Source organism: Aspergillus fumigatus, chromosome 2 (genome assembly GCF_000002655.1).
Source record: "Aspergillus fumigatus Af293 chromosome 2, whole genome shotgun sequence".
In the NCBI taxonomy this organism is placed as follows: Eukaryota; Fungi; Ascomycota; class Eurotiomycetes; order Eurotiales; family Aspergillaceae; genus Aspergillus; species Aspergillus fumigatus.
Genome location: NC_007195.1, coordinates 2,713,462 through 2,741,292, shown reverse-complemented (window position 1 = coordinate 2,741,292; position 27,831 = coordinate 2,713,462). Strand labels below are relative to the sequence as shown.

At 50.0% G+C, this 27,831-nt stretch overlaps 12 protein-coding genes across 12 annotated transcripts; 5 read left to right on the top strand and 7 right to left on the bottom strand.

Annotated features, from left to right (window-relative positions):
- Positions 1 to 102: 102 nt before the first annotated feature.
- On the top strand, positions 103 to 1,745 carry AFUA_2G10710 (uncharacterized protein; the record flags this gene model as incomplete). The annotated part of the gene is made up of 6 exons (XM_077804154.1): positions 103 to 398; positions 471 to 584; positions 658 to 873; positions 930 to 1,498; positions 1,552 to 1,674; positions 1,719 to 1,745. Exons 2-6 carry the CDS (start codon positions 569 to 571, stop codon positions 1,743 to 1,745), a joined length of 951 nt encoding a protein of 316 aa, XP_077660317.1. The 5' UTR covers positions 103 to 398; positions 471 to 568.
- A 117-nt stretch (positions 1,746 to 1,862) lies between these two features.
- Positions 1,863 to 2,996, bottom strand: AFUA_2G10700 (RCC1 domain-containing protein; the record flags this gene model as incomplete). The annotated part of the gene is made up of 1 exon (XM_750310.1): positions 1,863 to 2,996. One exon carries the CDS (start codon positions 2,994 to 2,996, stop codon positions 1,863 to 1,865), a length of 1,134 nt encoding a protein of 377 aa, XP_755403.1.
- A 347-nt stretch (positions 2,997 to 3,343) lies between these two features.
- AFUA_2G10690 (putative MFS phosphate transporter) lies at positions 3,344 to 6,430 on the bottom strand. The gene is made up of 4 exons (XM_750309.2): positions 5,533 to 6,430; positions 5,285 to 5,452; positions 5,084 to 5,226; positions 3,344 to 5,018 (listed from the first exon to the last, which is right to left on the bottom strand). Exons 1-4 carry the CDS (start codon positions 5,847 to 5,849, stop codon positions 3,646 to 3,648), a joined length of 2,001 nt encoding a protein of 666 aa, XP_755402.1. The 5' UTR covers positions 5,850 to 6,430; the 3' UTR covers positions 3,344 to 3,645.
- Positions 6,431 to 8,347: 1,917 nt separating this feature from the next.
- On the bottom strand, positions 8,348 to 8,864 carry AFUA_2G10680 (uncharacterized protein; the record flags this gene model as incomplete). The annotated part of the gene is made up of 2 exons (XM_750308.1): positions 8,348 to 8,488; positions 8,754 to 8,864. 2 exons carry the CDS (start codon positions 8,862 to 8,864, stop codon positions 8,348 to 8,350), a joined length of 252 nt encoding a protein of 83 aa, XP_755401.1.
- A 2,462-nt stretch (positions 8,865 to 11,326) lies between these two features.
- Positions 11,327 to 12,085, top strand: AFUA_2G10670 (SUR7/PalI family protein; the record flags this gene model as incomplete). The annotated part of the gene is made up of 2 exons (XM_750307.1): positions 11,327 to 11,677; positions 11,768 to 12,085. 2 exons carry the CDS (start codon positions 11,327 to 11,329, stop codon positions 12,083 to 12,085), a joined length of 669 nt encoding a protein of 222 aa, XP_755400.1.
- Positions 12,086 to 13,686: 1,601 nt separating this feature from the next.
- Positions 13,687 to 14,853, top strand: mpdA (mannitol-1-phosphate 5-dehydrogenase; the record flags this gene model as incomplete). Its single annotated transcript, XM_750306.1, has 1 exon — positions 13,687 to 14,853. The coding sequence occupies one exon, from the start codon at positions 13,687 to 13,689 to the stop codon at positions 14,851 to 14,853; it is 1,167 nt and encodes a 388-aa protein (XP_755399.1).
- Positions 14,854 to 15,186: 333 nt separating this feature from the next.
- AFUA_2G10650 (enoyl-CoA hydratase/isomerase family protein) lies at positions 15,187 to 16,462 on the bottom strand. Its single transcript, XM_077804153.1, has 2 exons — positions 15,978 to 16,462; positions 15,187 to 15,889 (listed from the first exon to the last, which is right to left on the bottom strand). Exons 1-2 carry the CDS (start codon positions 16,204 to 16,206, stop codon positions 15,297 to 15,299), a joined length of 822 nt encoding a protein of 273 aa, XP_077660316.1. The 5' UTR covers positions 16,207 to 16,462; the 3' UTR covers positions 15,187 to 15,296.
- An 11-nt stretch (positions 16,463 to 16,473) lies between these two features.
- adaB (chromatin-binding transcription regulator ADA2) lies at positions 16,474 to 18,321 on the bottom strand (the record flags this gene model as incomplete). Its single annotated transcript, XM_750304.2, has 3 exons — positions 16,474 to 16,702; positions 16,760 to 18,154; positions 18,229 to 18,321. The coding sequence occupies 3 exons, from the start codon at positions 18,319 to 18,321 to the stop codon at positions 16,634 to 16,636; spliced, it is 1,557 nt and encodes a 518-aa protein (XP_755397.2). The 3' UTR covers positions 16,474 to 16,633.
- A 294-nt stretch (positions 18,322 to 18,615) lies between these two features.
- Positions 18,616 to 18,810, top strand: AFUA_2G10630 (uncharacterized protein; the record flags this gene model as incomplete). Its single annotated transcript, XM_750303.1, has 1 exon — positions 18,616 to 18,810. One exon carries the CDS (start codon positions 18,616 to 18,618, stop codon positions 18,808 to 18,810), a length of 195 nt encoding a protein of 64 aa, XP_755396.1.
- Positions 18,811 to 18,976: 166 nt separating this feature from the next.
- AFUA_2G10620 (serine/threonine-protein kinase) lies at positions 18,977 to 22,652 on the top strand. The gene is made up of 6 exons (XM_750302.2): positions 18,977 to 19,532; positions 19,621 to 19,764; positions 19,892 to 20,660; positions 20,716 to 21,131; positions 21,188 to 21,552; positions 21,607 to 22,652. The coding sequence occupies exons 1-6, from the start codon at positions 19,511 to 19,513 to the stop codon at positions 21,802 to 21,804; spliced, it is 1,914 nt and encodes a 637-aa protein (XP_755395.1). The 5' UTR covers positions 18,977 to 19,510; the 3' UTR covers positions 21,805 to 22,652.
- A 107-nt stretch (positions 22,653 to 22,759) lies between these two features.
- On the bottom strand, positions 22,760 to 26,175 carry AFUA_2G10610 (coatomer subunit beta'). The gene is made up of 6 exons (XM_750301.2): positions 25,936 to 26,175; positions 25,758 to 25,820; positions 25,681 to 25,702; positions 25,594 to 25,625; positions 24,266 to 25,534; positions 22,760 to 24,207 (listed from the first exon to the last, which is right to left on the bottom strand). Exons 1-6 carry the CDS (start codon positions 25,951 to 25,953, stop codon positions 23,044 to 23,046), a joined length of 2,568 nt encoding a protein of 855 aa, XP_755394.1. The 5' UTR covers positions 25,954 to 26,175; the 3' UTR covers positions 22,760 to 23,043.
- A 113-nt stretch (positions 26,176 to 26,288) lies between these two features.
- On the bottom strand, positions 26,289 to 27,803 carry AFUA_2G10600 (complex I NDUFA5 subunit family protein). The gene is made up of 3 exons (XM_750300.2): positions 27,097 to 27,803; positions 26,931 to 27,035; positions 26,289 to 26,876 (listed from the first exon to the last, which is right to left on the bottom strand). The coding sequence occupies exons 1-3, from the start codon at positions 27,642 to 27,644 to the stop codon at positions 26,801 to 26,803; spliced, it is 729 nt and encodes a 242-aa protein (XP_755393.1). The 5' UTR covers positions 27,645 to 27,803; the 3' UTR covers positions 26,289 to 26,800.
- Between the last annotated feature and the right edge of the window lie 28 nt (positions 27,804 to 27,831).

Here is a 27,831-nt window from a genome sequence, read left to right as displayed (position 1 = left end):
AGGTTTTCAGCTATATGATGATGACATTTTGATAACAGTGGAAATTCGCGTCTTGATCCCCCTAGAGACGGACATGACATCGCTATTTTTCTCACTCAACCCAGAAGCATTAGGGCGGATGCATGATGCCCTTTTATGTCTGGCCAAATTCAGTGAGACAGTTGCTATAGAGGCTGAATCTACTTTAGTGAGATCACACTGAACCGCTGAAGTTCAATGGGCGCCACAACTACTGACAAAAGTCATAGCTGCGTCTAAGCGTCATTAATTCCAGCAAGACTGCATATGCTGCATTTGTCTTCGACGGAGCAAGTTTCTTCACAACTTACTCATTCAGTCATGATGGCCAGAGCGAAAACGTCTGGTCAGACAGATTCTGCTGCCAAGTTTATCTCAAAGTGCGAGTAGCCCAGAGCCGAGCATTGTGCGATGAGACTGACTAAGAAAGACTTTGCTGTTCATCTTCAAAGGGAGGACCACTGGACGAGATAAGGACACAGCGGTCGAACGCTGCGAGTTCGAACTCAACGAAGATTCTGACGCGACAGAATGTAGGCTCGTTATTAGAATGATCTGTGGACTGGGTGCGTCTTTGCGGTCTATCTCCACCACTTAGGGGTCCAAAGTACTTACGGAGTGACTTTCTTAACACGGCAGGCGTCATTAGAACTTACAAGCTCACTTATGAACCAACTACCGCTCAGCATGCCATCTTCGACAGGTCTAGCGCGACTAATAAATGGAGCATCGATCCCAGGTTTTTGAAGGAAATTACCGACCACTTCAGTCCGTCAGCAGAGCAACTGGATATCTACTTCGATGGTGGCAAGGCCATTTTCACAAGCTTTACAACGAAGATCACTGACGGGCAAGGTCTGCGCCATTGAGTAGCTCTGTTGGTCAATTGGAACTGACTAGTCTGCTTGCAGAAATTCTCAAACAACCAGTACACACTTCCGTGGCTATCGATAAAAGAGACTTTGAGGATTTTTCAGCTGAAGATGAACTTCATATTGCCATCACTCTGAAGGACTTCAGAGCGGTTATAACCCATGCAGAGACAACAGGCGTCCTGATCACCGCTCGACACACTCGCCCGTGCAGACCACTGCAGCTTGCATATGACTTCGAGGGGGTTAGGACCGAATTCACCTTAATGACGACAGGCGAAGATGATAGTGAGAACTTCCCATCATCGCGAGCAGCCGTTCCCGAGCTGCCCGCAAGGCAAACGCCAGCGCCGGTGCACGTCTCTCAGAACAATGCTGCCTTGAATACCGAACAGATGCCACCTCGCAGTCGCTCAATTCGACCGCTTACTGGGACAACCGACCGCGTCAAAGAGAGTAATGTTGAGAGCCAGCAGCCACCGCCACCATCATTTCACTTCGACAGTCTGTTTGTGCCAGCCGATGATGACAAGCAGTGGGATGTGCCGAATGAGGAGGACGAGACTATGGCTGAGGACATGCTTGGCTGGGACGCTACAGCTGATCAGGTAAGGGCTGCAAGGTCGTATTGTGAAGGGGAATCATTGATTGTGGTTTTCAGGAGACATTCAACGCAAGCCTTGGGCCTCGCTTGCGAGACACTGAACCCGTTCTGCCACATGACGCAAACCAGCAAGAGCCTCAGGAAGAAATCGGCATTCCTCCAACACAACGCATTTCACAGGTTGGTCGGCGCATCTTGTCAAAGGACGAGCTAACAGTCAGCAGGTTCGTGATCTCGGCCTTTTCGATTAGATTGTTGATGTCCAGCGTCGTCAATTTCAAAGTCCAGCAGGTGGATCATACGGGATTCAGTCTGCGAGTTGACTCAGCCATGATTATTTTTCCTGGCTCTCACAAGTTGCGGGATGATCATGATGTTATAATCCAGCTCGTTGCGCAACCTGCACCAATGCCGACAACATTAGAGCCCTGAAGCATCTCTAGCGGAACTGGCTTGTACGTTCCATTCACATTGCCTTGCACATCGATATCAGGACCACAGTTACCGTGTTCGCCCCAACCAAATGCCACAACAGTGTGCTCATCAAGAAGTGCGAGAACATGTTCACTTCCCACAGCCAGTTTCTGAGACCGAGGCAGGTCCGGAGGAGGAAGCTGGCCTCGATCATTCCGTCCCCAGGCGATGACAGAGAAGTCGTTCTGATGTACATAGACACCATGCCAACTGGCTGCTATACCTCGGTAGTATGTCAACGATTGGGATGCAGGAGCATCAGACAGGATATTCCACTTATTATCGCATGACCCAATAATGGCATATTCCCCTGCGGACTTGTTGCCCGAAACTACCGTAAACTCGCGACCACAAACCGCACCCTTGGCTTGAAAGGGAATTCCTTCCACTTTTGTAGGACACCATACAATCTTCATTCCCCTGGCTGATTCCCCAAGTTGACCCTTTCTTGCTCCTCCCCAGCCATAAACCTCCCCATTGGACAATACCACAACCGTATGGCCCATGCCACTGGCAATCGACACAACTTTTGTCCCTTGAGGAGGAAAGTTAGGGATTCTTGTCGGTTCAACTGCCTTCGTGCATCCCTGTCCAAGTCCCAGCTCTCCCTTTGCTCCTGAACCAATTACAAATATACTGTCCGCCTCGGCTGACGGATCTTCAGATCCAACAACCAGGAACGTCCCCTCCCATGTCGCAGACAAGTGCTTGAACGTATGATAGCAAGTGCCATCTCTACTTTTGACAATCACCTGCCTGAACTTCTGCAGCGATGCAGTTGCGGGGTGGTGTCCGCATCTGCCATCCTCGTTGCAGCCGGCGGCATATACCGATCCGTCTTGATACAAGATGAGGGTATGGTTTCCGCCTGCAACGATACAGGAGATAGTCTTCGCCTGTGTGCCATTTTCCTCTTCAGAAGGTGTCTGGCCTTCTTCAAAGAGGCATCTTGTAGGAACAGAGACATCTTCATCATGTCCAATGCCCAGTTGGCCTGATCCGTTCGAGCCAAATGCAAAAAGCGACATGATAGATGGCTCCGATTTGACGACAATGGCTCAATATCGCCTTTGTTCAAGTGTGATATTCGCGAGAGTATCCTTGAACTACACCGTATGGCTGATGGAGTATAAGTCCAGGCTTGGCCGTCAGTGTAAACAGCAATTGAACCCGCCGCCTCTCTGAGCGCTTACTATTAACGCACTAGTCCTCCTTTCCGACGGGCAGAATTCGCCAACTAACGGAATTGATCTCGTATTTCCGGTTTTGGAAAATTACCTACTTATGATTGTGCAAGCTTCCGCAAGTCTACTGCGCGAGCATCACCACTACTAGCAAGGCCGACAGGAGAATCAATCAGTAGAAAACATGTGTAATGAAGTGAAAAGAGTCGCTAGAAATTTATTGCCCAATAGGGGGTCTAGACGAGAATTCAGATCTATTTACAGTCGATAACCAGTCCAATCACCTAGATATTGAACCGAAATTGGGGTATGAGAGCATTAATCCAAACAGTGTCATGCAACAATCGCGCGAGAGGGTATGTATCAGTCGAAGAAAAGAAGGTCCTCTTCCTAGAAGAGGAGGGATGGAGAAGAGACCCTTCCTCAAAAAAAAAAGCAAATGGAATATACAAGCTGAATTATCTTCAAAAAAAGTGAAATTTGTGAGGGCGCTCTATTGTTGTGTCTTCTCATTGAAAGAATCAGTAGAGTCACCTTCCTGCGCAGCAGGGGGCAAGGCGAAGTTATCCGATTTGGAGGGCTTTTCCTCCATACCCCTGAACATGGGGCTGGTTCGGTGGAAGTAAGAGTGGACGTGGCCCTCAAGCAGAGAATCGTCGGTGTCAATCGCGAAATCCTCTCCCTTATCGTTCTCAGAAACCTTGCGGGCCATGGCTGCCTCCCACTCGGCACGGAATTCTTCGACCTTCTGCTTGTAGTCGAGTTCGGCGTCGTAGTACTTGCCCTTTCCGCGAAGACGCTCCCAGACGGACAAGTGCTTGGGATGAACAGCAGGACCATGGTACTCGTGTTCACGACCAGAGCGGATGAAAGCCCAGCGACGCTCCTGCTCCTTCAGGTCAAGACCAGTGGTATCGGGAAGGAAAAGGTAGGTCAGGACCACACCTGCCAGACCGAACCAAGGTACGACGTAGAACTTCGTCTGGGTGTCGATATAGTTGTACAGAACGGATGCCAACAGAGCACCCAGCTTACCGGCGGCAGCAGACAGGCCATGAGCTGTGGCACGAATCGGCGTAGGGAAAACCTCCGCAGCAACCAAGAAGGTGACCGAGTTGGGACCGAACTGGTTGAAGAAGGAACTGAGAAAGTACATGGCCTGGAAAGCCTTAATGTGCGCCGGCTCTCTGTAGTATTGGAAATGGAAAGCGGGAACGATGAAGAGGATGAAATCCATCAAGAAACCGACGATTTGCATCCACTTACGCCCGTAGAGCTTGTTGTCGATAAGGAAGGAGGCAAGATAGTAACCAGCTAGCGACACGCCGACGTTGACCAGATTCCAGAGCCAGGTGGGCATAATCGATGTAGTCTCGGGGCTGATCACCTTGATGAATTCACTCTGGAAGAGCTTGTTACCGTAGAAAAAGACATCGTTGGCGAACCATCCACCAGCGGTAGCCACGATACGGAAGCCAAAGTGAGTGAAGGCCAGCTTCAGAGACGTTACATCGTAGCCGGTAACGGAGGCCTTCTTCTTAGCGGCCGCGAGCTGCTTGCTAGCCGCCTTCATGTGGTAGGTACGATAGTAGACGAGCCACAGTGTGCCAACAGCAGGGATAGCGAAAGAAATACGATAAGTCCACTGTGCGGCGACGCTAGAATAGGGAGGATTGCCACTTCCATGATGGAAGCAGAGTAGCAAGATAATGAGGATGACCTGGTTGAAGAACTGACCCCAACCCTGCATCAAGAAAGCACTGGTGACCTTGCGACCACGATGCAGACGATCCTCCTTGGTGGAAACTTTTCCAGAACCAACGGCATTTTCCATGCCGCTAGTGGCCGTCATCGGGTACTCGCCGCCTATTGTTGCAAGTCAGACAACATGCACTCGGAACAAGCAAATCAAGAGAGATAGGAAGACTTACCAACGCCAATACCGTAGATGAACAGAGACCAAGCATAGCAGATTACCCAGCCATTCTGGTTAACACCCCAGGCGGCGACGAGCATAACCAGACCGAGAAGCATAATTGAGGCATCTTGAATAAGACCCCAGCGACGGCCAATCCTAATGGCCCAATTAGCATGGCTCTCCACCGATAATATTGAGGATAGGGATATCCTACCAGTCACCAAGAACTCCGACGAGAATCTGACCAACAATAATACCGACAATCTCCAGGTATTCAACGGCGTTGATCCACTGAGGGTTGCAAATCTTGTGGTCCTTCCAACACGACTTGAAGGCGGCTTGGAAGAGTGGCTTGACGTTTCCGATCGAAAAAAGCACATAACTAATCGGAGAAGACACCGGGAGGTTAGCATCTGACCGTTCCCCGCAGATCTATCTGCTTTGACAATGCGGAACACTTACCCTTCCAGACCAAGACCAGCGCCAGGAAGCACCATGTTCCGGAAATAGTAAGCCACAGGTGACAGAGGGTCCTTCTTGGTCATATCCCAGATGCCCTTGAGCTCACGCTTGGCCTCCTTGGCATCGTAGGAGCCAACGAACTTGATCTTCTTCACCAGGGGAAGATCTGCCCAGTAGACACCATCCGGAGTGTAACTGTCATCCGGACGAATGAGAGCATCGAAGGCGCCCTTCTCATGAACATCCATGTCCTCCAAAGGGTCATGAGTTCCCGTCATATCGGGCCCATGAGGAGCACGTGGGCCAAAGTCAGCCATTCTTTCGTCGAGTTGCTGAAGGACAAGAGATCCGAAACCCTGGCGGAGAGCTTGAGCTTCACGACAAGGAATCGTGGCAGACGCTTAGAACGTCCTTGTTGGACTAGAAAGGAGATTGGGAGGCGTAGCACAATGCAAGCCAAGGCGAACGGGCTTGATGAATCTTATATGCGGACGGCTGATGGTATGGGAAAAAAATCTGGGCAAAAGGTAAACGACGGCCAGCACGAGAGGTCGCTCCCGACACATGCGCAATTCGAGTTTTGTGATAAGTCGGCCAAAGGTCTGGGCAGATCCAGAGTAGTGGCGGGTTCCACAGTAGCCTGCACTCGAAGTCGTCGAGAGACAATCAACCATCGAACAACTCCATGGCGCCCCGAGCTAGAAAGAGGGACCACTCCGAAAGTAATGGCCAAAGTCATCTTAGCTGGAGGGTCCCTCCGGCAAGGGCTATTGCGATTGGCTGCCTCTCTCTTTACTGTCCGATTTCAGACCGAAATTGGTCGACTATTTCCACTTGATTTTGTCATTTTGCCCATGTTTAACAATAACTTCCGTAAACTAAATTGAAAATCAGCGGCGGAACCAGTTTTGCCTGCTGGATCGGAAGGCGGGACGAGATTGACTACCAGCCTCCGCTGGCCAATCATTGACGCACGTGGTGGCAGAATCTGCTCACAAACCCAGATGGGTCTTCACCGCCTTCTAGAAAAATTCTTTTACTAGCTAATCAAATCGTTCAATACCACCATTTCTCAACCCCCACATCAGGACAGAAACGCCGCTTGCAGAGGACAAGAGCGGTCACGCCAGTAACCATGGGCTCCATCAATCAAGGCTTTTGCACATACTGACAGCATGTACCCCGTACTATCCTGAGACATGCGTTATGGTGTAAGTATCCGTAGATATCTACCTACATTCAATTATTGACAGAGATCGATATCAACTTCGACGTCAATCACGATGGCAATATTATAGAGGAACTTCATCCTTGTCGACGTTACGTCGGTTGACGATTGGTGTTACGCTGAACATGTAACCAATTCAGTACCTCGAGTATGGGTTGCCTATCTGGTCGGGGAGTACGAGTACGGAGAGGACGATTTCCACTGCTTTCCACCTCCACATGCTTCTGTTTTTGTATCACAATAATAAATTCATTTGCTATGAGTTTTGTTCCGAGACTGCCTGAGAAGCTCGTGGTCAGATGCCCACCTCCACCCTCCCATGAGTCGCATGTCAGAACCAACTAAGGTAACTGTTAAAGGGCTAGACGCGGAGATGTCAACTAGTGGAATCTTGGCATCTGGACATCAATCTGCCATCTTCATCAACCAGTGAGCTTCGTTCTCTCGAACACGTTCCTGCCACTTCACCAGTAAAAGGGCAAGCTTGGTTCCTGTGAAATGCCCATTTCCTACATCTGCGCTAATAGCAGCCACTTCGCCATGGTGTTATGTTATACCAACTAGGATTGTTTGTTATGTCATTATTCCTTTCATCATTTGATTCCAGTCGTTGATACTGGTGCTCTATAGGTCATATGAATACATGCCTTGAAATTATGCGTGAGGTCACCATCATGGTGTCACCAAGTACATCAGTATTCGTTCAGATTCGAGATAAACTAGGAGCTTTTGTATTACAACATTTCCTCAAATCGTCGAGCATTCTAGCGCATGATCAGACTCGAACGAACATGCATGATTTAATGATGATATTCATTGAGCTGCGCCACATGCAACGTAGTTGCCAGCCATGACAATGTTTCGTCAAGTCCACTCGCGACTTCTATATCTGCCAACCTTTCAGGGACGCAAGAAGGATAGGCACTCATAGAGCTTCTGCTCGATACTGCCAGTTCTGTCTGCATGAGTCTTGAAGACAGCTCGCACGATGCAAGCCGTGGTCTCCGTTATCTTGGCCACGCTCCGTCTGTCTCAGTCCATGGTAAAGCATTTGAAGAGTCAATACCAGTAATAAATGTCGATCGTCATTCACACTCTGCCATACTCTTGATTCTTACGTATGAGAAATGCTTAGCAATGCTTAGCGGTCTGTTACCTTTATTCGCTTTCTGCTCATGTGATATCATAAGAGCAGTCCTTCTCAGATACCCCTTTTTCTTGACCCGGAGTTGCCGCCCACTCAGCAGGAGATATCCAGTCTTTCTGCCTTAAGATAGTCGAGCCCACGCGTTGAATGACTCCAGTTTCCATGGGAGAAATGAGTGGCCATGTTGCTTCCGTGGAGATCCCGTTCACATTCTCTGAATACATCTTGGAGGAGACGCGCCCGGTGCTGCATCTGCTGGTAATTGGTTGATGCTGCGAGCTCAAATTTGTCTTCTGGACTCGAGAGAACGTCTTCTAGTCTCTTATGGATCCTGGTCCCCCTTCTGCTATCCATATGGATTATAAGGATTTCAATCCTCAACTAAGGTTGTACTAGTGATCTCATTCCCGCGCTATTCAGCAGCGACATCAGCCACTGCGTCACATCCGTGTACACAATTCTTGGCCCATATCCCGGTTCGGCCTCGACGGCTGAGGCAGTGAGACTGCACCGGGTTCAGATTTGCGATCAGCAGTTCGGCGCCCCTTTTCTTGGGCGTGGATGCACCTCGCTCCACCATGCTTCATGCATATTCACGTTTGGCTTCTAGTGTGCCTTCTAGAGGGTCAATGATGGTGCCAGGCTTAGTCTAGCCACCAGAGGGAGGACTGGTCCGACTGGAGCAAATTGCTCATGCCAAAATGCTCCTGGCATAGAAACGTGGTGCAATATGGCGGTCTTATTGGTTCGGATCTGAGAGGCAATCTAGGTCGTAAGGTAACCTACCTAACTTGAGATACCTCTTCTTTGCCCTTCGTATATCCAAATAAATATACTGCATCGTACCTGCTTCTCAATGAAGTCTTTACCATCTTTATCTGCGAAAGGGATGGAAGGAATGAACCGGGAGGGAATACTTTTCAATTGCTGCATTGTTATTGGCATTCCCATGCGCATGGCAGTCAAATGATTAATCATTCAGCCAATGCAATAAGCAGAAGCGGCTGCAATGTTTCATTCTCTGCAGAATATTGTTTTCTGCTGCTCGAGGATATCAGAATATCACTCTGTGCGCTTCCGGGTGGCCTGAAATGAGTTGAGCTCAGCGTCTTAATGTTTAGACGCCCAGTTGTCTTTCAGAGGCTACTGTCGGTGAAAGCGAAAATGACAACTTCGCTCATTGACCGATTGACGTGATCTGCTTATGGTAAAAAAAACTGTTATGCATGTTCTCTGTCAACCCATGCATATGTATTCATGTCTATCACTTGCAACCCAACCCAACAGGAAAAAAAAGACATTGATTGTTCTCGAGGCTTTCATCACAGAGGGCTCTTGAACATTTCCAAATCACAGACTATCGACGCCAAGGTGATTACAGCCCAAGCCGAGCCACAGCTCCACCCTTCATAATCGAGTCCCCCTGATACCTTGGAGATCAGTGGACAAAGTAGAAGATCTGGATTTGCGACCAGCTTCCCCTTATACTCTCTGTCTTCCTTAGACGTCCTCCTGCGATTATTGTTGTTGTTCCCGTCTTATGTCAGTCCTATAGCAATGACACCGTCGTCTTCGCTTGTATTTGCAGAGACTTCATTTTGAGATGAGGGGTATCTTCTCTGGTCGACGCACCAACTGACAGTACATTGCGCAACAGAGGTCTGGGGAAACGTTTCTTTTGGAGTCTAACCCTGAGCACGAAGGTGGACTCAATGTCACAAGGGTGACTGACGCAATTAGGAGGTGACACCCTGATGTCAAGTTGACTGGAATTGGTCCTTGACCTCGGGCTTCTCTTCAAAGGTGTCAACTGATGCATTTCCAGACCCAACATACTCGATCATCGTTTTCCCGAGAACTTTGGCCTTCGAGAACCTCTTCGACTTTCGCAATTCAATTTTCCCCACGAGATATTCGGCTCCCTATAACCCAGGCTATTGGGGTGATATTAAGTGTCACACTCAAGTGCCAAGCTTACCTGATGGCTCAGTATTTCGATCACCAAGCCTCAACTTCTAGACTATGAACTGTGAGCACCTCAGATCCTATTTCGCTGGACTTGGATAGTCCTGAGATGCATGTTCCAACTCCGCTTGCTTGATGCTGCGTCTTCTGAGGACCTTTTCAAACCATGCGTCAGAATTTTTAGCAGCTGAACTCTATGCCTCTCTATATTCACTGTTGTTCTAGTCTGGGGTATGTCTCTGACTTGACAAAACCTTTCGGAAGCTGGCGCACGTTCTAGTTTCGGGATGGATAGGGCCCTGCAGTTTTTCCATTATACTGGAACTGACGTTATCATCGAGTATAGAACACAAGTTTGTCGATCAAGTCTAAGCAGCTGAGCGATCTCCCCAAGCGTGAGGGTTGGAATGCTTGGGCACGAAGAAGGCTATGAGCTATACATATCATTTTAGTCACGCTGTTATTCGCAAGGTTGGCTTGCAATTAGCTTTCATGGCTGATAAGCTGGTAAGGCATGTGCCAGGAAAATGACAGGCGAGTTCTGAAACTACCTACAAATATTAAGCTACTATATGTTGTCGCATAAAGCTTTCACACAACACCACTGGTAGAGCCTGGACATCATCTCTATTAACGCTGCTTGGACTTCTATTTTGTGGTGCCATAAGTTCGAAATGATGACTTAATGGACATCATGAACGTGCCCAATAATCGTGGTTGGGTGGTTGGACTTTCGGAAGGGTCAACAAAAGCTCCTTACCATCAACCCTTCATTTCTCACGATGACTGGAGTACCTACACAGGTCAGCCCTATCTAGAAACACCATGTACACATCTGAGTCATGGTCAAACACGAATAGTGACGCCACAGACACCACACTGCCTCTGGCTGGGTTGGTGAGCGGGCCTGCCTGAGGCTGGTCATACATTCCTCACACCCCTCCATCCCAGCCCACCTCACTTTGACTACTAGCATTCCACGTCTATACCTTTCTTCCAGGAATCAATGATCCGGCGGCGGCTCAGCAACTGCAGATATGACCAGGCTACAACCACGTGTACAGGAGCATGCTTTCAATGTTGATCTGCCATCGCCAAGAATGCGCTCCTTGCTCGAGCTCTGAGAGAAGAGTGTATACAAAATGAAACGGTCGTGCCTTGTCCTCGGGCTGTTAGACCGTACAGCCGTTGATCAATTCCCTCTTTGACATTGAGTTAAGAGCGCAAAGCTAGTTATTGAATATGGCTCGACTGTTGATCTTCCTGCCTACTGTGTGCGCGTTCATCGCATTCATACTGAGCATATTATGTCTTTTCGCGGGAACAAAGAAGGCTGTCCTCTCGGGGACAGATATTCTCACAGTGAGTTGGCTGTCTCCCCACTGGGGTGTATTCTTTTGTGCTGATGAGTTTGACAGATCTACACAGCTACTTTAGCTGCGAAGAAACCGGGAATGCACGATTTCTACTCAATACACGTTATGTCCTATTGCGAAGGCTTCCTTGACCTCAACGAGACTGGCCAACGAAAAAACCTGACTGGTTGCTCGGATCGGACCGCGCTCTTCTCATTCAATCCGTCCGAAGTGTTGCTGAAAGAAACGGGAAATACTACTTCGCTGGCGGACATGGGATGGCCAGCCGCTGTCAGCGACGATTTCCGAGCCTTCAGAATCACGAGCAAGAGCATGGGGATCTTCTACTGCATTGGTGTAGGGGCTGCTGGCCTGGTCATTTTGGCGAGATTGTGGTTCCTTCTAGTGAAGGGTCCACGACAGACAATTGCCGAAGTGTCTGGTCTTTTGGTACGTAGGAGTCTGTTTGGCTGGTCCTGAGTCCCGACTGAGGTTGCATGGCAAGAAAACTAACTATCATGGCCTTACTCGGTACTACAGATCAGTTTCACCAGCCTCAGTATTGCCTCGATAGTCGCAACTGTGATCGCATTCCAATTCGTCAACCTCGTCAACTACCATGGCAAACACTCGGGCGTGACCGCCAGATATGGCAACCAATTTCTAGGCATGACATGGGCAGCTGTCGGGCTGTTGCTCGTCGGCGGGATCGCGAGTCTGCTACTTGTCCTCGTCGACCGTTCCCGACCTGATCCGAGAATTGAGCCCGAGGCGGAGCCCGAAGACGAGCCCAAAGGGCCAATCCTGTATCGTGAGGACGATTCGGATTCGGTGAAGACCAAAGTGAACACGGATTGATGAAAGGGGAAAAGCCAGGGGTAATGGAACATTGGATTTCGATCGGTTACGGTGCTGAGAGAACGGAAGAGAAATGTAGGGAAGTGACTGACGGAAAGGAGAAAGGAAGTGAGGCCAGGAACGGAGGAATGTGCAAATAGTATTCGTTGGATATAGTTACCAAGACCCACTGAAAGCGCCATTCTATTCCATTCCAATGCCTAGCACTGCCTGTAGTCGTCATGGAGGACCATAAGAGAGCCCCGGTGCTTCAGGCTCAGCCCGCAAAAGCACACAGCGAGCAAAATGATTGGGACTTGTGGGAGTTCGCGACGTCATAGGTGGACCCAGATAGGATCAACACCAAATGAATTCAACAACGACCACATTCGTAATGTTTCTCTCTTAGGATGAATGATGGTAATCTGTTGTGGAGCATAGCTGATCATCCTGAGGCACAAAGTTCCTGATTCACTGTGAGAAAGTCTTGATAGAAGAACGTCGAATGAGTGACATAATGTAGTACAATGGACGGACTCCACTCGACGGGATTGATGGTTGAACTGCGAAATCGCATCATTCAGTCATGGTAGGGAATTGTAGGAGCTAGATGGTTGAATGAAATTACCGGAGGAACGGGCTAATTCTCCGGCAAAAACATACTTATTCGAAGCTGCCCAAGAGTTTGGGCAGACAGTAGAGTTTCTATGATGCATGAATTTGGATAGGACTGAGAATGGGAATGCGGAAACCACCGGAGCACATCGTCCGAGACGGGGTTTCATGTGCGTATGGAGGTCCGTACCCTGGAAGATGAGGCCTTTCCGCTTCACTTGGATTAGGGTATACCTTGGATAAGTGTCTCTTTATTTACTTTGTACGGCACATACTTCTACTCTCTTCCATGAGGCGGATCCCTCGTCCGAGGTGGAGGAGAGCCACCAGTACAGTGGTCATGTAATCATTATCCCACTTTTTACTACAATCTGCACAGCATTGGATGATGGTTAGACGGGAAAAGCTACGGAGCACAGTACAACGGAAACGTTACTATCTCAGGGATACTAATTAAACCAATACCAGCCACAATCTAGGTAATTCAGACTAAATGAAGCCATCCGGTGAAGTAACCAGCCATAGTACCCCTCCCCCACCATTTCAACAGCCCCTCAGGCCTCAGGCCTTTTTTGGGCCGTACCATATATGCATGTAACACAGCTGAGGATAGGTGAGGTAGGATCCATTGAATAGCGTCAGTAATCGATCGAATCCACGCCGTTCCTTCCAATCCGGTTTTGTGTTTTGCCTTTCGTTCCAACATCGCTCTTTCCCCTCTTTCGCCTTTTCTGTTTCCATCTGCATCTGATTTCGTTGTTGCTGTAATAAATACTGCTTCTCTTCCCCTCCTCTGCATCATTCTTCAATTACATCACTCACATCCCTCAATTCACCTGACTTCCTCGTGATCCTTTCTCATCGTCTGACCATCTCTCTCTCTTTCCTACTCTTCTCTCTTCCACTGATCTACTCATCTGCGCTTCCAATCCCAAGGTCACTTTTCCTGTTTTCACCCCACTGATCTTCCTTTCTTCACCTTGTCCGACTCGTTCCAACACAACATCATGGGAAAGAAGGCTATCCAGTTTGGCGGAGGTAACATCGGCCGTGGCTTCGTTGCTGAGTTCCTCCATGAAGCTGGCTACGAAGTCGTCTTCATTGATGTCGTCGACAAGATCATTGATGCTCTGAAGAGCACTCCTTCATACGAGGTCACTGAAGTCAGTGAAGAGGGCGAGAAAACCAAGACAATTACCAACTACCGTGCCATCAATTCCAAGACCAACGAGGAGGACGTCGTGAAGGAGATTGGTACTGCTGACGTTGTCACTTGTGCCGTCGGCCCTAACGTTCTTAAGTTTATTGCTCCTGTCATCGCCAAGGGTATTGATGCTCGTACCGCGTCCAAGCCTGTCGCCGTGATTGCCTGTGAGAACGCCATTGGCGCTACCGATACTCTACGCGGCTTCATCGAGCAGAACACCGATAAGGACCGTCTCAGCTCTATGAGTGAGCGTGCTCGTTTCGCCAACTCCGCTATCGACCGCATCGTCCCCAACCAACCCCCTAACGCCGGCCTCAATGTCCGCATCGAGAAATTTTACGAATGGACGGTGGAGCAGACTCCTTTTGGCGAGTTCGGCCATCCGGATATCCCTGCTATTCACTGGGTTGACGATTTGAAGCCCTACATCGAACGCAAGCTCTTCACCGTCAACACCGGCCATGCCACCACTGCCTACTACGGTCACATGCGCGGCAAGAAGATGATCGCTGACGCTCTTGCCGACGCCGAGATCCGCCAGATTGTCCACAAGGTTTTGGAACAGACCGCAAAGCTCATTACAACCAAGCACGAGATCACCGAGCAGGAGCAGAATGAGTATGTCGACACCATCGTGAAACGTATGTCCAATCCATTCCTGGAAGACAACGTTGAGCGTGTGGGACGTGCTCCCCTTCGCAAGTTGTCTCGAAACGAACGCTTCATCGGGCCTGCCTCGCAACTCGCTGAGAAGGGCTTGCCGTTTGATGCACTGTTGGGCTCGATCGAGATGGCTCTTCGCTTCCAGAATGTGCCCGGCGATGAAGAAAGCGCTGAATTAGCCAAGATCCTTAAGGAGATGTCCGCCGAAGAGGCCACTGGCAAGCTGACTGGACTGGAAAAGCACCATCCTCTGTATGAGCCAGTACAGAACGTCATTGCCAAGGTGCAGAAGGACAGCAAGTAGGGGTTTGAACTGCTCGAATACGAACCTGACTCGACTTTCATGATCCGTACCATCTTTGCAACCCTTTCGCCAACCAGTCTTTGTTCTCATTGACACTCCGTCGTGACCACAAAAGCCTGAGACAAGAGGGCCCGAGTCGACTACGTATTGTGAACGGTCCATGAAGACACGTTATGATATTTCACAGCGACGTTGAACTGGTTCATCCGCTGGACGGACACTGAACCGCATGGGATACGGCGAACAACTGGTCGGCGCGACGGATTACTGGGATTATGGGATTAGCATACACTATCATGACCTCGTTACCCCGACTTGGATGCAGAGCACCGAGTCTAATGAATTTCTTTGATTGCACTTGTTTCTTCCCTTGTAGTTTGTAGGCTGAAAGCTCGTTGCTCGTAGGCATAAATCGAAGACACCTGGCGCAAATAGACTCATATTTACAACTTGCTGTCCACCCACTTGGGCTTCCTCTTCTCGACAAACGCGCGCAGACCCTCCTTGATATTTTCCCCCTCATATAGCCTCTTTGCCCAGGTATCGACGAGCAACCGACTGCCATCTTCTGCACCGATCCCCTCCCAGCCCAACTTGATGCCTTCCCGACTTACCACCACGGCATCGGGACTATTAGCCGCGATCAGCTCCGCGATCTCGACGGCCCGTTTCACCACCTGGTCTGCCGCATCCACCACCTCATTGACAAACCCCCAGTCTTTCGCTTCCTCTGCCGAGACTTTCCGCCCCGTCAAAGCCATCTCCATCGCTCGCTGCCGTCCCACCGTACGAACCAACCGCGGCAACGCCCCTGCGATGGCAACCACTCCGCGCTGCACCTCCGGCAGCCCAAAGTACGCCTGCCGACACGCCACGACTATATCCGCGTTGACGACCATCTCGCACCCGCCTCCAAGGCACAGCCCGTTGACAGCGCAGATGACGGGTTTCTTTCCGCTGCGTCTTGATAACCCACCGAAGCCGCCCTCCGGCATGGGTTTCCGGGTGCTGTTCGATTGAGCTTGGTTGTTCCATTCTATGAACATAAAATTAGCATCAACATCCTCGTCTTCATCCCCATCCTTATCTTGGGGTAGTAGCTGACGGGAAAGGCAGGTCCGTACCTTTTAGATCTGCGCCGGCGCAGAACGCCCTCCCTGTTCCGGTTAGGATCCCCACGCGCAGCGAGGGCTCGTAGTCTAGCCACTGCCAGATGGAATTGAGTTCTTGGTGGCCGGTTGTGCTGATGCAGTTTAGGTCGCGGGGACGGTTGAGGGTTATGAGGAGGATATGCGGGGAGGGGAAGGAGAGGATTGCGTGTTGCGGGTCTGGTGGGGATGTATTGAAGGGCATTGTGGTAGATTTTGTTTTCTTGAGATCTCCGATGCGTTCGAATGCAGGAGAAATGAAAGGTGATTTTGGGTGTTGTTGAGGGAGATAGATGATATATGGAGCTGCCTTTCTCTAGCTCTAGTATGGACTTCGGTTGATGCGGAGAGGCCGAGGCCCGAGAAGGTGTAATTTGCGGAGTCGCGGCGCGGTGGGAGTACATTGCTGATTATCTGATATATCAGACTCGGTGTTAGGATACAATGCATGAGTTGTTCAGAAATCATTATGATAATAGAATGAAGATATATTTACACCTATTTACTCGCATCAAACGTGCCATGGACTCGTCAACTTATCTCCCGTCGCCAACGCCCGAACTCCTCTTATGGCAATGATCTTGGATATCAAAATGTACGCATCGACTCGTGTAAAGATCGCCCCAGGTTAATCACGCCTTGTTGATCCATCCGCTGTGCACCATAAAATCGTAAACTCGACTTGTTTTCGTAGTATCAATCTATCGTAAAATGCTGTGTTAGAAAACGGAGCGGAACAACAACGATGTAGATCCTACCTTGCAAATAGCCCGTGCATCCTTCTTCTTAAGACTCCCCCCTTGCTTCATTGCCTCTTTCAACAGCGTCTCTTTGATCACTAGGTATGGCTTGGGTTGGATGTGTAGTACATTGCAGAGCTCCACTTCCTCCTTGGTCAAGAGATGTAGATCCGGTGCGCCTTCATTCTCCAGCTTCCACGGTATCACCCCATTCAGTGGCTGCACCACAAACTTGGTTTTAGTGGCCTGTGGTGTACTTAGTCCATCTCCGTTACTGGCAAAAGCTCGATCGAAATCGTTCAGGGGGGGGTTGGTCGGCTCGGGAGCCTTGTTTGCACTTGAAGCTTTTTGTAAGCGCAGAGGAAGCTCGGGTGTTGTCAGTTGACTGGCCGCGGACGGCTGCTCAGGCTGCTGCGTCTGCTTCGGGCGTGTGCTGGCGAAACGATCGAAAGATCCCTGTGGCAGGAGTCTTTGCGCGCGTTGCTGTTTCTCCTGCTCGTACTTTTCTCCGCCCTTGAGGTCGCCAATACCCATCTGGCGCCATTCCTGCAGCTGCGCAATGGCCAACCGAAGATTGTGCTCGTACTCTAGGCCCTTGTTGAACTCCTCAAAGTCCTCATGGTTCATCATACGCGCAAATGGTTTGGCTTTGTTCAGCAAATCCTTTTCTTCCTTGGTGCGCTTCTTCTCCAACGCCGTGTTCTTCCGGTACTCCAGGAGATTGTGTTCGAAGAGAATCTTCTTCCTCTCCGTCCGCGCAGTCAGACGCGAGTTGTAGATGTCGACCACGGTCATCTTCAGTTCCATCTCCGCATCCGTCTCCCCATTTGGAGTCTCTCCAGCGCCCGGTTCAAAGGTCATGTGTTGCACCGCCTCCTCGGCCTCGTTCATGAACTCTGTCTCGAACTCCAATCGACCAGGCATGTAGCCCTGCACTTCATGACAGGCTGGTACACTGGCAGTGGGTTTCTGCTTGGGTGTGGTTGGAGGAGCCGCCTTAGCCGCTTCCTTGCGCTCTTCAATACGTCGCTTCTTCCGGGCCTGGAATTCCTCCTTAGAAATGGAATCTTGTAGGCTCGTATCATCGGGATCCGCGCGTTCGGGTAGGGGGAAATTAGAGCTTTCGATGTACGTCCTGATGTAGTGATCGCGCACTTCGTCTTTTGTGCGATATCCGCCGATGTGATCTGCAATGTCCGCCCATGATCCCAATCCGTAGATCTCGGCACCCTCCAATAACAGTAGTTCCTCGTCGGCGCCCCAGTCTTCTTCAAATATGGGAACCGAATTCTGTTCGATGACCTGGTACGGATGCGTGGATGGATCGTGATTTTTCGATTTCTCGCCAGCCGCGAAGCAGGGGACACAGAGGTCGTATTCATGGCAGGCAGGATGGGCGCATGATATGCGAACCTAGACTCGTGAACGTCAAATCAGCGATCGCTTGTTATGCTTCCATCGAGCAGGAAAATAAAGAATTTCCTTACCGTCGACGTCACATCTGCGGAGCAGATATCACAGTGATACTTGGTGCCTGCTTCGGTGCCGCGTGAGGCGGTCTTCTTCCGTATTACGCCCATCGATTGTGAGTTCCTATCATCCTCCTCAGTACCCGGATCCGTTGCGAACACGCGTATGAGCCCTCCAGTTAATCTGAGAGGGCCACTATTGTGCGCTTCAGCCGAGGTTCGTCAACAAAAGGAAAGAATTAAAGTTGTCGAGTGACGTTTAGCAGTGAGGCTGATAACAAAGGGATATGTATGTCTCCGCAGCCGAAGCGGAGGTACGCGGGGAGTTGTAACTGGTCAATCAAACCACAAATGGGTTAAACAAGGGAAAAATAGGCTAGTGTGATTGGAAGACAATGACTGCGAATGATAGATGATAGTCGATTCACCAGAATTTTGGGATCTGTTGCGCTGATTCAGGGTGATCAACGGATTGATCTCAGTGTCTCTCTTCAGTTCACTGGTCACCTATGGAGTAGTCTCCAGCAATACCAGTTAGAATTGTTCGAATCTGGTGGGCAACGAACTGGGGCTGTGGCCGAGACAACCAACTGGGGCTGAGGAACTTGCACAGCCCCAATTGATACCAAAAACAGAACTATTTCTGCCTGAGGCATAAAGGCACTTCATCTGTGATGTTTCTGTTGCCAGGAGCCAATCATGGAACTCTCTTTCCTTTCCCCTCTTCAGCCTGTCAAGACCCGACATTTAGACTAGCTGAGGGAGTGGAGGTACGTCTGTTCTTACTACGCTACGGGCTACGGCTAACTGAGAGACTCGGTCTTAGCAGGACGGAGTGTCTGATCCCCCTCCCTTCTTCATTCCTATTCTTTGTTATTTTGATCTTAGAACCTCTCTTGCTACCTATCTCGGAAACAACATCAATCAACCTAGGGTCGTGTTCTCTTTTCCGACCGTCGACTCCCTTCCGCGGCCCTGGTTGTTTCCCCTGAGATTCTCCTCATTCTTTATCCCTCCTTTGTGTTGTGCCTCAATTACCTGTTATCGATCGATCATCTTAGGAGATTCCCTCTGTCTTGTGCATGTCTGCTGTGGCTGTGGCAACTCAGTATCCTCTCACATTGGATTGATTCAAATTATTCACTTTCGCAGCGGTGATCGTGTTTCTAAAAACAATCATCGACTTATCCTTTCCCCCCCTCTCTCCTTTCCTCTATTTTGGTTTCGTTCTGGACATCCGTCTATCTTCTTTCATCATCGCCCCTCTCCTTAAACCTCTCCCCCCAGACTCGCCGTCACAATGTCGTGGAAGCTCACTAAAAGTATGTTCAGTTGGTCTTCCCATTCCCTACTGATAGTAATGTTTTGTATTTGTATACAGTACTGATATTTTTTGTTCTTCTACGGCAGAGTTGAAGGACACGCATCTTGCGCCTCTGACAAACACCTTTACCCGCTCATCCTCCACATCCACCATCAAAAATGAATCCGGCGAAGAGACTCCGGTAGTTTCGCAGACTCCGAGTATTTCATCCACAAACTCCAACGGAATCAGTATGTGCGCTCCTTGTCGCTTATCACTCCCGCCCTACATAGCCAGCTGTTTTCCCCCTCCCTGTTTTACCCCAAATGTTCACTCTCGTGGTATCACACAAATGTATCATATCTAACGTGGTTTAAGATGCCTCGGAGTCGCTTGTTTCACCACCTGTCGACCCCGTCAAACCTGGTATCTTGATAGTCACTCTTCATGAAGGGCGAGGCTTCGCCCTGTCCCCGCATTTCCAGCAGGTTTTCACTTCGCACTTCCAGAACAACAACTATTCGAGTTCAGTCCGTCCCAGCTCCTCTTCCTCCCACTCTACCCATGGACAGACGGCTTCGTTCGCGCAAAGCGGCCGGCCGCAGTCCACCAGCGGTGGCATCAATGCTGCTCCAACCATCCACGGTCGCTACTCGACCAAGTACCTCCCCTACGCTCTTCTGGATTTTGAAAAGAACCAGGTTTTTGTCGACGCTGTTTCGGGTACACCTGAAAATCCTCTCTGGGCTGGCGATAACACCGCTTTCAAGTTCGATGTGTCTCGCAAGACCGAACTGAACGTCCAGCTGTATCTTCGCAATCCGTCGGCTCGACCTGGCGCCGGTCGGAGCGAGGATATCTTCCTCGGTGCGGTCAGAGTTCTCCCTCGATTTGAAGAAGCTCAACCATATGTGGACGATCCGAAGCTCAGCAAGAAGGATAATCAGAAGGCAGCCGCGGCTCATGCAAATAACGAACGTCACTTGGGTCAGTTAGGCGCAGAGTGGCTCGACCTTCAATTCGGTACGGGATCAATCAAGATTGGAGTCTCCTTTGTCGAGAACAAGCAGCGCAGTTTGAAGCTGGAAGACTTTGACCTGCTGAAGGTTGTGGGTAAGGGTAGTTTTGGGAAGGTGATGCAAGTCATGTCAGTATTCAGCTCTACCATGCCTTCTTTAATGATCATACTAATCTTTTCACAGGAAAAAAGACACTGGTCGAATCTACGCTCTCAAGACCATTCGTAAGGCCCATATCATCTCGCGATCGGAAGTCACACACACCCTGGCGGAGCGGTCCGTGCTTGCCCAAATCAACAATCCTTTCATCGTTCCTCTGAAGTTCTCGTTCCAGTCTCCCGAGAAGCTTTACTTGGTTCTCGCCTTCGTCAATGGCGGAGAGTTGTTCCACCACCTCCAGCGGGAGCAGCGGTTCGATATCAACCGAGCTCGTTTCTACACGGCTGAGTTACTCTGTGCGCTGGAATGCCTGCATGGCTTCAAGGTCATCTACCGTGATTTGAAGCCCGAAAACATCCTGCTTGATTACACCGGCCACATTGCACTTTGTGACTTTGGTCTGTGCAAGTTGGACATGAAGGACGAAGATCGGACCAACAGTAAGTCGCCTATTATGAAGGTCATCCGTCTCATTCATGGCTGATCAATCGTATAGCTTTTTGTGGAACTCCGGAATATCTTGCGCCTGAGCTCTTGCTTGGCAACGGTTACACGAAGACTGTCGACTGGTGGACTCTGGGTGTCCTTCTCTACGAGATGCTAACTGGTCTTCCACCGTTTTATGACGAGAACACGAACGACATGTATCGGAAGATTTTACAAGAGCCCCTGACTTTCCCCAGCAGCGACATTGTTCCTCCGGCCGCTCGTGACCTTTTGACGAGGCTGCTCGATCGTGATCCTCAGCGTCGCCTTGGCGCAAATGGCGCCGCAGAGATCAAGTCTCACCATTTCTTCGCCAATATTGATTGGAGAAAGCTTCTTCAGAGGAAATATGAGCCAAGTTTCCGGCCGAATGTGGTATGTATCAATCTCCCATTCTACCAAGCCCTGCCACTAACCATACCATTGCAGATGGGCGCATCTGATACCACTAACTTCGACACGGAATTCACTTCAGAGGCACCCCAGGACTCGTATGTCGATGGGCCCGTTCTGTCGCAGACAATGCAACAGCAGTTTGCGGGTTGGTCTTACAACAGGCCTGTCGCTGGTCTTGGAGATGCTGGCGGCAGTGTCAAGGATCCATCCTTCGGCAGCATTCCTGAGTGATTAGCTCTTGAGTGTTGCTAACAGGCAAGCATGGACCAAGAGATAGAATGGCTTTCGGATTTCGGGTTAAAGGGGAATTGTTTGATACAGTTCTATCTTCCTTCGTTTCTCGTTGGTCTTCTTTCTGAATCCCCAGCGCCTCTGCTTTCTTATTCTCTGTCCTCTCTTGCCCCTTCCTTTTAGCACAAGGAGTCCATGGCATTTTCAAGTTCTCTTGGAATTATTCCCGTTGAGTGATCTCAATCCAATTGAGCGGCTTGTTTTGTGTTTTCCCCCTTTTCATCTTGCATTCGAGATCAGTCAAGGCAGGTACCTCCAACCAGTTTTTTACTGTTTCTCATTCGTGTTGCCTCGCATCATGTTTCGCATTCTACATAACATCTGACCGTCTTTTTATTATGCCCGGAAGATGTCGAGGAGAGCGTACATTCAACTTCGAACCTTGTCTGAGAGTGTGCTCTGAAGTCTACGACCTCTGTGAGCCGGTGTGTTTATCTCCCAACACCATGATCTGCTGGTCTGATCCTATCTTGCCGATCGGGATAAGTTGTCCACGTCTCGGACATGACTCAACATTTTGTTGATTCTGAGAGACCTGTGCATTCGACATCCTGACTTGGTGTATCACTTTTCAATCTCCGGTTTTCGTTCTACAATCTGGTGAATTGGTTTTTCTTCCTTCTGGGCAATTTCAGCATACCTGGAGGGCCTCTGTCATCCATTGCAATGCATGAACATGACTGGGTCATAGACAGCAATGACAATTTTTTTTTTCATGAATGCGTTTATCTAAAATGTGGCATCAAGCCTTTTTAGACAGATCATAACACGCCAAGGAAGCCTCCAGGAGCAGAAGACTATCGGTGAAGCTGAAAGCTGATGGGAATCATTACGTAGACCGACTTAAGGCCAGCGGAACTCCTTTGGTATACTCGGCATCAATGCTTCCCCCGGCCTGCGATACGGAGACGAAATCTTTGACCTCATTTACCCAAGGCTATTATCATTAACGAGCTTGATCAACATGGAACAATTACACGAACCAAATCGGTGGCCATGATGGGAATATATATGGATGGAACGGCAAGGGACAACTGAATCAATAGAAACTCTGCAATAAATCTAGGTAGTGATGTAAAAAAGAATCGTTCCCGAGGTATCGCTCGAACTTTGCTTTAGAAAATTGAAGCGACGTTACTCTCTTTTCTGCACATTATTACATCCCACCGCGATGCCTATCTAGGCCTCCGTTTGCACCTCCGCAGTTCCGTTCTCTGCACTCCTGGTGACTGCCTCGTCGTCTGCGTTGATGTCGATCAGAGACTCGGACGATGGTGGTTCAGGGACGACGCCTTCCTTCTCCAAGCGCAGGTACTCGTCCCACTCTGGGAACAGATCGTCGTCTGTCGCTACGGCATCAGGAGCACCGGGGGGAACGCCGATAAGGCGAGCGACCTTCGATTTTCCAGATTGCTCCAGCGAAGCCTTCCACTGAACAACGAGCTTAGGAGCACGGGACGGTTTGTAGGTCTGTGCGAACAGAACGGCTTCCGCGAGGCGGTTGGTCCGCACCAGGAGATCGATACAGCCGTCGACATCGCCGAGTGACCACAGGCTAGAGAAAGCAACGTTTTGGAGACCAGCTTCCGAAGCTTGCTCGGCCAGCTGGCGGAGACCAGCGCGGTTGCCGCTAGCAGTGTGCAGAAGGAGCAGCGACCCAAGATCCTTGGCATTCGTGAAACACTCCTCGGCCAAAGCAAGGTTCCATGCTGCCATGGCGGCATCGCCAACGATCTTCCATTTGTGCTCCACGTTGGCTTCACGGGCAATCTCGAGAGCAGTATCGAGGTTGTTCAGCGACAGGGCAAGCTCGAAGCGGTGCTCTGGATCGGTGGCCACCTCTAGGGCCATTTCTTTATAGCCTTGACCCTCAAGGAAGCGTGCAACCTTGTTCATCTGGTCCCGAGGAACATCCTTGAGCAGCTCCGCGGCCATATCCATGTCGCCACGCAGCACCACTGTCTGGTACTCAACCATGCTCAGCGACAGGCCGAAGGAAACAATATTGACATCCTTGTCGGCAAGGTAGATACGACCGTCGCGCGGCAGATAACCCAAGACATACATGCCCTGGTCAAAATGAGAGATAGTGTAGGTCTGGTCACCGACAAGGTAATTGAGGCGATTTGTCGAGTTGGTGTAAATGAAGCAGTCTCCAACCCATTGGCCTGTCCTGACAGATTCATTGACGTCGGTGACAACCTCAAAAGCAGACTCAACTCCGTCTTCATCGGCTTCACCAGCATTCAGCCCATTGATGTAGTTCTCCTTTGAAAATCGCAGAACGTAGAAGGTGTCCTCACACGCAAGAGTGACCAGCTCTCCGGACTCAGACCAGTAGACCTGTGAACTTTGGTAAGACAATGCGATATTATAACAGAACTTCCAATCACAGACTTACAGCTTTGGGCTCGACTTCGATGCGACGAACAAGATTCCCTGTCTCCCAGTCGAACATGCCAATTCCTCCCTGTCCCTTCACACCCAGAAGCACGCCGCCCGTGAGCCCTTCGGCCTGGAAGCCCACATCGAGACCACCTGTTACTTCCTTGAAATTCTTGAAGATCTTGACACTCGTCGGTGACTCTCGAATGGCATAGTCGTTGCTGTTGTCCTTTGAGCCCCAGGCGAAGTCTAAAGCCTGACCGAAAGCCTTATTTCTCCAGGCAAGAGCAGTATAGATGATGTACTCTCCATCCCCGCAAACTGAAACAAATCTCCCATTAGGAGAGTGGGATAGTGTCTGAGGATAGATTTCGCACGAGCCCAATTCCTTCGTGGGTAGGGAAAGCGGTGTTCCATCTTTAATGCTGGAGTCACCACCCTTGATAACTGTCGATACGACTTCGTTATGTCTTGCCCAAACAATCTTGCCAGACCCGTCCATCGAGACAGCAGGCTCTTCTCGCCCCATCTTCACGACCACCGCACCGTCATCGAAACCCATGGCAATACCTTGTCGGCCACGTTGATACGCAACACACCACGCTCTCTCCAGACCGTAGCTCAATGATTGCTCCAGTCTGTATGTGTTTGCGTGCCATAGCTTGATGGTGCCGTCCTCAGATCCGGAGATGATAACCGGCAATTCAGGGTGGTAACAGGCGAATGAGACATTGCTCGTGTGGCCTTCCAAGGTCGCAATGAGTGCCTTGGTCGTGTAGTCCCAGACTTTGACAGTTCTGTCATCAGAAGTTGTGAGAAGGTATGGCTTGTCGGCTTGTGGGTAGTAATCAACGTGGTTCACACCCTTGGTCTCGTGAGCTTCCAGAGTGAAGTTAGCATGGGGAGAGCCTAGGCTCCAGATCTTGACAGTACGATCTAAGCATGCAGAAGCAAATGTGTTCGTGTCCTTCGGATTAATGGCCAGGCCCATCACATAGTGACTGTGACCTTCATAAACTTGAACACACTTCCAGCCTTTCTCCCAGTCCCAGAGTTTAATCGTCATGTCATCGGAGGCGGTGAGAACAAATGGTTGGGTGGGGTGAACAGCGATCGATCGAATATAGTCCGGGTGAGCTTCGAACGATGCGATCTTCTCAGACGTATTGTAGTTGTAGACGCGGAGTTGGAAATCATCGGAGCCACAGACGATCCAGTTCTTGCGGGCAATGAATCGTCCCGCTCGTACGGGGACGTCGGTGAGTTCAAAAGTTTTGATGATTGACTTGGGGAAGAATATCGGTCAGTCGAATTTCGGAAAGGGATCTTCTCAGTGCAGCTCACCTGGCTTTCATACGACCAGATGTATACGTGACCTGTACGTCTTCATCAGCGCATTTGCAATTGCAATCATTCAGGTCGCTATCATACCGCTATATAAAGTAGTCAGGATCTAATAGCAAGTCAGCATTTTATAAGATTTTAAAATCACCAAAAAGAGTACTCACCCATGGCTCCGTGGGATGGAAGTCGATGCCCTTCACTCGCTCCGAGCGGGCGAAAAGCTGTCTCTGTTAATCGCAACAATAATCAGTAAACATTCCAATGGGTAGCCAAGCAATCGCAATCCGAGTTTTGAGCTGATGGGATGTAGACGTATATGCATCTGAGTGCTTGCCTGCGTACCTTGACATCCAATCTCATGTTGTATGTGGGGGGAGACTCTATGTGCGGCGTCGGGGGTGCGGCCTGTGAGAAGGAAGCGGAAACTGGGCCACGAGCCGCTCAAACAGCCCAGCTTGGGATTAAAGAGGACCTGAGTGAGAGGGTTTGAGATGAAAAAGTGGTGGACAAATAAAATATCGAGAGTCCCCGGACAAAATGGCCCGCGGAGTTGTCACAAACATTCAGGGACTGGCAGCGATGTGTCCACAAGGAAACGGATTCCCGCCAGCTATCTCGAATGGGCTAGCGACGCTCACCGCTCACCGCCTACGCTATTTGGTTCAACTACTTACTCCAGGGGCATGGACCTGGCATTCAGAGACTATTATGCGCAAATGGCAGTTCAGAACCAGAAATGATCTCGCAGTAAGATTCCGACTTATCGAATGGTGCAAATGCGCGCACTCACAAATGTGGCATGTGCTGAGGGAACTCGATGGGCTTGGCCCACTCATTCACTTGACGATGTAATCGCTGTGGTGCATCCTCACAACGCAGACAATTACATCCTCAGAAGATTGAAGCGGGCTACTCTGACGTCCTTCAATTGAGTTCAGGTGGTGTGTGCCAGGTTCTACTACGCAGAACTCGTTATCCAAGAGGACAACATCATCATCACCATCACTCCATATACAGGCTCGTTCCACAGGCAGGAGCCAGCGTGTAGGACCCATGCGGCGCAACTATAACCAATAGTGGATCCTCAAATTCATAGAAACGGAATGTAATTGTCTCGAATGGGTGCCCATTCAAATGTAGGGCCACGTTGGCTAATAAATACAAGTAATTTTCATTCGAACACATAATATGCGACGTCAGAAGTCTATTAAGGCGAAGAAGGGGGGACACGATCGAAATAGACCCACTGGCCCGGGCGAGGCTTCTCTTCTAGTTCCTCCCACCTGTAAAGCATTAGGTATCGGCTCCCTAGGGGTAGGGTGGGAGCAAAAACTTACACTTTAGACTTGTACATTTCGTCGACAAGTTTCAGCTCATTTTCGGCGACCTGGATGACCTCTTCAATCAGACCAGCACCAATCTGCTTCTCAATCTCGGCAATCCTGCGATCTATGGTCAGTTGCCCTGCTAGTGACCGCAGAATAAGGGCGTAGGTCGACGTACTGTTCTGCCTCGAGGGCTGGCTCATTCTCCCACTTCATTTGTTCGGTAGCAAAGTCTGAATCTTTCGCCTGTGTTGTGGCAGTCGCTTCTTCAATAGCTTTGTGCCACCGTGCTTCTTCTTCTGCCGTACGAGCAGGTCCCTCCGTGGTTGGCTCCAAGGCTTCACCATCCCACTCTTCACCACGGGGATTGTCGGTTCCATCATTGCGCATAAATCCCGCATAAGTTCCATCGGCGAGCCGGAGAGAAGCGAAGCGCTCGGGTTCGGCACTGACAGCCTTCTTCACGCGCTCTAGCCAAGCATCATAACCTGGGGGCTTAACGGACTCAACGATCTGCAGACGGTGGCGTGTCAGTGCTTCGGTGGATTGCCGGTAGACGGAGGACTCTGGGAACCTCTTCAAGTTCTCCAAGGTGGTCCTGTAGAGGTGGATTAGGGTGGGACGAGGGCTGGGGTGGGTGACAAGGCCGGTCAAGCCGGTAGGAGCAAAGGGCTCCAAGTACCGGGCCGACTTGACGTTGGCCAGCAATCGAAACGTAGATCTCATGGTGATCTGAGGATATGTAGGGGATAGAAGAGAGTTGGCCCAGAGTAATTCAGTGTTCGCCCTCAATGGCCAAGAGAATCGACAATAGCCGGACTATCCTGCGGAGTGATTTGTACGAAGGTTGAGGTTCTGTCGGTTAGCGGAGAAACAATGACTCCGGGGCCTCATAATGCAGTAACCAGTCTTA

Coding starts and splice junctions, on each gene's coding strand:
- AFUA_2G10600 (XM_750300.2), bottom strand. CDS start 27,644: ATGAGATCTACGTTTCGATTGCTGGCCAACGTCAAGTCGGCCCGGTAC. Junction 27,036..27,096: donor CCAGCCCTCGAGGCAGAACA/GTACGTCGACCT, acceptor CATAGATCGCAG/GATTGCCGAGATTGAGAAGC. Junction 26,877..26,930: donor GAAATGTACAAGTCTAAAGT/GTAAGTTTTTGC, acceptor AATGCTTTACAG/GTGGGAGGAACTAGAAGAGA.
- AFUA_2G10610 (XM_750301.2), bottom strand. Junction 25,703..25,757: donor TCCATCCCACGGAGCCATGG/GTGAGTACTCTT, acceptor ACTTGCTATTAG/ATCCTGACTACTTTATATAG. Junction 24,208..24,265: donor TCGAAGTCGAGCCCAAAGCT/GTAAGTCTGTGA, acceptor CAAAGTTCACAG/GTCTACTGGTCTGAGTCCGG.
- AFUA_2G10620 (XM_750302.2), top strand. CDS start 19,511: ATGTCGTGGAAGCTCACTAAAA. Junction 20,661..20,715: donor GGGAAGGTGATGCAAGTCAT/GTCAGTATTCAG, acceptor ATCTTTTCACAG/GAAAAAAGACACTGGTCGAA. Junction 21,553..21,606: donor CAAGTTTCCGGCCGAATGTG/GTATGTATCAAT, acceptor ATACCATTGCAG/ATGGGCGCATCTGATACCAC.
- AFUA_2G10690 (XM_750309.2), bottom strand. CDS start 5,849: ATGGCTGACTTTGGCCCACGTGCTCCTCATGGGCCCGATATGACGGGA. Junction 5,227..5,284: donor GTCGGAGTTCTTGGTGACTG/GTAGGATATCCC, acceptor TTGGGCCATTAG/GATTGGCCGTCGCTGGGGTC. Junction 5,019..5,083: donor CATCTACGGTATTGGCGTTG/GTAAGTCTTCCT, acceptor TTGCAACAATAG/GCGGCGAGTACCCGATGACG.
- AFUA_2G10650 (XM_077804153.1), bottom strand. CDS start 16,206: ATGCCCTTCAATACATCCCCACCAGACCCGCAACACGCAATCCTCTCC. Junction 15,890..15,977: donor CGCCGGCGCAGATCTAAAAG/GTACGGACCTGC, acceptor TTATGTTCATAG/AATGGAACAACCAAGCTCAA.